We start from the raw sequence: 6,000 nt of genomic DNA, 5'->3' as shown, positions 1-6,000 counted from the left end.
AATATATTACTTTTTAACAGAAGTAATATAAACAAAAGTTGTAGTAGACTAAAATACGAACACATGTGTATAATGATTGTTAAAATCTGAGATCGTATGAAGAAGTTATGACGTTCAGAACACATAACCTAAACAACCAAGTAGTCGAGATCACGATGGACATAAACATCAAAAGCCTCATACACCTCATTAATGATTGTCCCACGTAAGATGTCGTGAAAAAAAACCTTAAGAAATCATTCATAAGTACTGAATTAGTACAAAAACAAAAGAATAAATTACACGAATGGTCCCTATGGTTTGGAGTAATTTGCACACTTGGTCCCTAATTTATTTTTTAACTCGGAAGGTCCCTACTATTTGTTTTTGTTACGCGCTTGGTCCTTACTGTGTGTTTTTGTTACGCGCTTGGTCCCTGTCTTACCTAAAAAAACTTTTAATTAAATAGAGAAAAATGGTGGGGTAGGTAAGATAAGGTGAAGGGGTGGGTTTGGGGTGTGTTTATTTAAATAAATTAGAAAATCAAGGGCAAAATAGTCTTTTTGGAAATGGCAGGGACCAAGCGCGTAACAAAAACAAATAGAAGGGACCTTCCGAGTTCAAAAAATAAGTTAGGGACCAAACACGTAAATTATCCTAAACCATAGGGACCATTCATGTACAAAATATGTATAAAAATATTAAGGACTAAATATGTACAAAAATATTAAAGACTAAATGTGCACAAAGTGAGAAATATATCATCTTATTAAGTCATTTTTACCGGATAACCTGGAGTATCCGGTCATAAGGATTGAATGTGTACAGTTTAACAAGTTGAAGGAGTAAATGTGGACGAAAAAAAAACTCACTGATCAAATGTGTTTAAATAAAAAATTATATTATCCTTTTAAGTCATTATCCCTTTTAAGTTGAGAACTGATTCGTACACAACAATTTTTCTCCATACACAATAACATGTGCTTTAAAATGTTGTATTGTACAACTTTACAAAACATAAATTATTGTGTACGGAGATAAATTGTTGTGTACGAATCACTACCCTTTTAAGTTTCTATAACCTCATAATTACTCTTATAAAATAACTATATATCTTTATTTGTTTTCGATGTGAGATACGTTTTGATGAACATTAACAATTTGTTTTACAAATTTAAATATAAACTTTCCACCATTTTATTATTTATTTATTTATTATTTTGTCCAAGACTATAAGACAGCTTCATTTTTTTAAAGATAGATCATAAAATTTTTCCTTTATTTATGTTAAATAAATATAAAGGTTAGATGGGTCCTAAAATACACCTTGATATCTATGTTAGCACTCTACCTACATGACACATGACATGATCTAGCATGTATAGTTAACATCATTAATTTTACAAGTTCATGATAAAACATTCAATTTCAAATATAAAAATAAAGTTTTTATTAGACTACGAACTGTATTTGTGACATTACATAACTTATAAGACATCTTATTTTTCAATATTTTTAGATTTTCATGTTTATAAAACAAAAAATAGTTAAAAGAAACTATTTACGTTATTGTTTCAATAAACTAATGAAAATTCTTTTAACAACTAAATTATCAACTAACAGAGAATTAATTACTAACATTTAGTTTTTAGCTAGCATAACATGTAAATTAAGTATAAGTTGGGGGACGATATATGTCGTTAACTCTAAAAACATTTGAGATATTTTTAAGTATCTGTTGTCGACATGTTACTGTGGGGTAGCGACGCATGTAACCATAGCCCTACATCGATTCACAAAGCAAGCCACATCATTTCTTCCCGTTTCTCTCTCCTTCATCGTCGTTCACAGCGAAGCCACCCAAAATACACACACTGATTACACCAGAACACACACACAACCATCACATGTATCACTGAGAATCATCTCACCTTCTACTTCAATCCAATGGGCATGGCTCTCCCTAACATTGGCTCTCTCTCCACCCCCACCGCTGCCGTTGCTCCGCCATCAACAAACTCCTCTTCCTCATCCGTCGATGACGCTTCCAAGAAGATCAGAAAACCCTACACGATTACCAAGTCCAGAGAGAGTTGGACGGAACCTGAGCACGATAAATTCCTTGAAGCTCTTCAACTGTGAGTTTCCCTTGATCTTCAATTAACCTGATTAAGCGAGTTTCTGAATTGTCTTCTGATACGACGCTAGGGTTTACGATTTCACTTTCCATTACGCGTGAAGTTTAAGAGTATATTTTGTACTGCAATCGTAAAACTAAGGGCTTTAGGTTGCTTTACGGTTAGTCGGACTCTGTGTTGTTCCTTCTTCTTCATCCTTTTGCAATGTGAACTCTAATTTACAGTAATTTACGTTTGGTACCGTAGTTGTTTGTTAGGGTTTCATTTCTGGGGCTGAGTTACTGGTGATCATGGGTAGAACGTACTAGTCTTTCAATTCCGAGTGCAAAATAACTTTATGATTGTGCAGATCCTAAAGATGTTAGGCTTATCAAGTCATACCAGTTGCCTAATTCTTTTTGTGCTTCATTCATTTACAGCTTTGATCGTGATTGGAAGAAAATTGAAGCTTTCATAGGTTCAAAGACTGTCATCCAGGTGCACTTACTTTTCCCATTATGAATTCACATCCAATATTCCAATACAATATCTTATATAACAGAAAATTTATATAAATGTGAATGAATTAATTGCAGATTCGTAGTCATGCACAAAAATACTTTCTCAAGGTTCAAAAAAGTGGTACAAATGAACATCTCCCTCCTCCTCGTCCAAAAAGAAAAGCTGCTCATCCATATCCACAAAAAGCTGCAAAAAACCGTTAGTAAATCACAAAATTTGTATCTAATCACATAATTTAACATTAAAACTGATCATATTCTCTACAATGAACAGCTCCAGTGCTCTCAAATGTCACATCATCATTTCAATCTTCTGAATTTTTACAAACAAATCCTTCTACACTGGTAAAGAACACCACCATGGAAACTGCTAGTTTGTCCCATATAGCAAAAGGTAAAGATTTTCTTTTTCTTTTTCTTTCTTTCTGGTTGCTTATATATATATATATATGAATATTACTATTTATTAATTAATAATTTCGTTTACAGATGATATAGTATCTGGAGGCCAAGGGCAACCAATGGCTGCTAGTGTTAACTATTCCAGTAGCAATGAAAGTGCTCCAAAAACACGAACAACAAGTGAAACCCATGAACAAAGGATTCATGGACTTCCATCAAGAGGTAAATTAACTTATTTACTTCAGTCTTCTAATCAGTAAATACTTTTCTGAATGCTTTTTAATCCAAAATTTTGTAATGGGTGCAGTTTTACCCGACTTTGCTCAAGTATACGGGTTCATTGGCAGTGTGTTTGATCCAAATACAGCTGGACACTTACATAGGCTCAAAAAGATGGACCCCATTGATGTTGAAACAGTGTTGCTGCTAATGAGAAATCTCTCTATCAACTTGACAAGTCCTGATTTTGAGGACCATGTAAGCTCTCTTCAAATCCTTATTATTATGATTTATATTAAATAGGAAGTTAAAGAGAAGAGTGTTTGTGTTGTGTGTATGTAGAGGAAACTGTTGTCAAGTTATGAAGTTGATTCAGACAAAGAAAATTCAGATGATGCAGTGGAGGCGCTTCTTGATTGTGGGTATGGAATATATAATGTGAAATTGTGAATACAATGTTTTTTTATTTAATAGTTTATTGATGATAAAATATTACATATTAAAAAATGACAGGACATAGATAAAGGATGTGTGGGCCCGAGTGGGTATGTGGTTTGACAAGTAAGCAAGCATCCATGAAAGTGCAGCTTGTATTGTGCAAGCTCCTACTACTGTGTACATATGATATGATATGATATGATATTCAACAACTGATTTGGGGAGGGGGTGAAGAAGAAGATGATGATGATAGATGAATTGTTGCGGGAAATGTATAATGTTGTGAAGCTTGAAATTTCGAGTTTTGACACACACAAACACACATTGATAAGAATTTAGTATATATTGATATGTGGTATTTATATATTTGTTTTATTGGTGTGAAGTAAGTGTTTGGTTTTGGTTTGTATTCTACCTAACAAGTAACCAGATAGAACATGTTATGTAACAAAGCAATTGTATTATTGCTTGGATAATTATCTTAAAATGTTGAATATTTTTTATCTGATATATGATATTGTAGTGTGGTTAAAGATGGAAAAGGGTTGTGTATTGTTTTTGTTGTAATGTGTAAGTTGCTATTTGTAAAATTTCGATATCCTGTTTTCAAGCTTTTTAATCCTCAAAATTAGCACCTTGCCCCTCCAAACTTGATATAAATAAGTGTTGGTTTGTTTAGTCTCGGTACACTGCTAAAAACGCTATTTATTTTCTGACTTTTTCCTCAATTTCCAATATGAAATGACATCCTCACAAGTTTCCAAAAAACAAGTATATGGATGACGCAAGTTCTTTTACATACCTGGAAAACATGTTTAATGATTGAAAATATTTTACGACAAAAAACATGTTTAAAAACTTTTCATCATTTGTTAGTGGAACAAGGTTGAGCACTTTCAATCCTTCATTAGGATTTGGGATGTATTCAAATATTTATGCAATATATTGTTTTTAAAGTGGTGCTTGGTATGTGGGACTAGATTGGACATAATTGAATTGGATTGAATAAAATCGAACAAACTTTTTTTTATAACGTTTGGTAAACATAGAACAGAACAAAACAAAAAAAAATGTCAAAATTACTAGATTGTCCTTTATATCAATTAATAAAATACAACCAATCTAACTTAATAATTAAGAACACAAACAACAAATGGTTATCCAACGAATATGAGATTCAATTACTAAGAATATTCAATACTACGATCAAATTTAATCCAATAATGAAAAATCTCAATACCCACCGGTAATCTCATTGGGCACCGAATCATAGTAATTAAGTCATTATATTGTCGAACGTAGCTTTGTTGGTGAAAAGCAATATGACATCTTTATTCCCAATCCATGTATGTAGGAATTTGTGTCCGTAGCATGTGATATTTTTAAATATTATAATGATGTGCTTCAGCACGTACAGGTACTCTAGAACTTGATGAATCACCATCACAGATACGTAATCATTTTAATTCTTTGAATTGTGCATTTTCTAATAAACACATTCATTTGTTTAATTATAAGGCTGGAGAGAGTGGTAACACCCTTAGCACTTCGCCACATAATATTTTTTTGAAACCACATAGGATTGTTTGAAGCCACATAAGCTAAAGGAAATGACAGCACTTAAGTTGTAAAAATGTAAGGAGTGAGGGTTTGTTATTTTAATAAGGTTTAATTTACAAAAAAAATTAAAAAAAAAAGCTACAGCCAATAAGAAATCAGCTATGCACTTTATCTTTTCTCTCTCCCATTGCTAGTTGCTTGGCGAGCTATTCCTGGCAAGTCTTGTAACACAAAGCTAGGAGTGGTGCAGGGACTTTATAGCGAGGCGGGTAGCGAGTGGTTTAGCGAACAACTCCTCCAAGCCTAATAAACAAACGGAAGAGGAGATGTCAGACTTGTCAGTGAAGAACTTGAAGAACTGTAGATGAAAGGGGGAGGGTGGGACTAGTACGTGGTAGAGGTTAAGGCTATGAGATGTGGTCACTACATCTTCGTTAGAAAAGTGATGTTGCCTATGCCCCACATCACCTCCACTACATATTCAATAGCCATAGGAAATAGTTATCACTCAATTTTGTTTTTCATTTTTTTTATATTTAGATTAAATAAAAAACATAATTAATAAACATAAATAAATATTTCACATTACATAAAAACAAATTACATCACTAAAATTACTAAAAAACATAAAGATAAAAAATTTCAAACCTAAATTATTAAAAAAAAAACATAAAACCATAGAAAGTTAAACCTAAAAATGACTTAAAAACCATAGAAAATTAAACATAATAATTAAAACGTTAAAAACCTAATTTCCATACTTG

The 6,000-nt window shown here is 32.4% G+C and overlaps 1 protein-coding gene across 1 annotated transcript; it reads left to right on the top strand.

Annotated features, from left to right (window-relative positions):
* The first annotated feature begins 1,745 nt into the window (after positions 1-1,745).
* On the top strand, positions 1,746-4,218 carry LOC145139554 (Homeodomain-like superfamily protein). The gene is made up of 8 exons (XM_079073341.1): positions 1,746-2,117; positions 2,537-2,594; positions 2,693-2,816; positions 2,892-3,011; positions 3,107-3,241; positions 3,327-3,496; positions 3,581-3,660; positions 3,752-4,218. The coding sequence occupies exons 1-8, from the start codon at positions 1,927-1,929 to the stop codon at positions 3,756-3,758; spliced, it is 885 nt and encodes a 294-aa protein (XP_078929467.1). The 5' UTR covers positions 1,746-1,926; the 3' UTR covers positions 3,759-4,218.
* The last annotated feature ends 1,782 nt before the right edge of the window (positions 4,219-6,000 follow it).

Source organism: Lactuca virosa, chromosome 9 (assembly GCF_052849685.1).
Source record: "Lactuca virosa cultivar CGN04683 chromosome 9, Lactuca_virosa_CGN04683_v6, whole genome shotgun sequence".
NCBI classification, from domain to species: Eukaryota; Viridiplantae; Streptophyta; class Magnoliopsida; order Asterales; family Asteraceae; genus Lactuca; species Lactuca virosa.
This window is presented reverse-complemented; position numbering and strand designations above follow the sequence as displayed.

Excerpts from the sequence above, each read along its gene's own strand:
- LOC145139554 (XM_079073341.1), top strand. The coding sequence starts at position 1,927 with ATGGGCATGGCTCTCCCTAACATTGGCTCTCTCTCCACCCCCACCGCT. Across the intron at positions 2,817-2,891 it reads ACAAAAAGCTGCAAAAAACC|CTCCAGTGCTCTCAAATGTC; the intron begins GTTAGTAAATCA and ends TACAATGAACAG. Across the intron at positions 3,012-3,106 it reads TTTGTCCCATATAGCAAAAG|ATGATATAGTATCTGGAGGC; the intron begins GTAAAGATTTTC and ends TTTCGTTTACAG.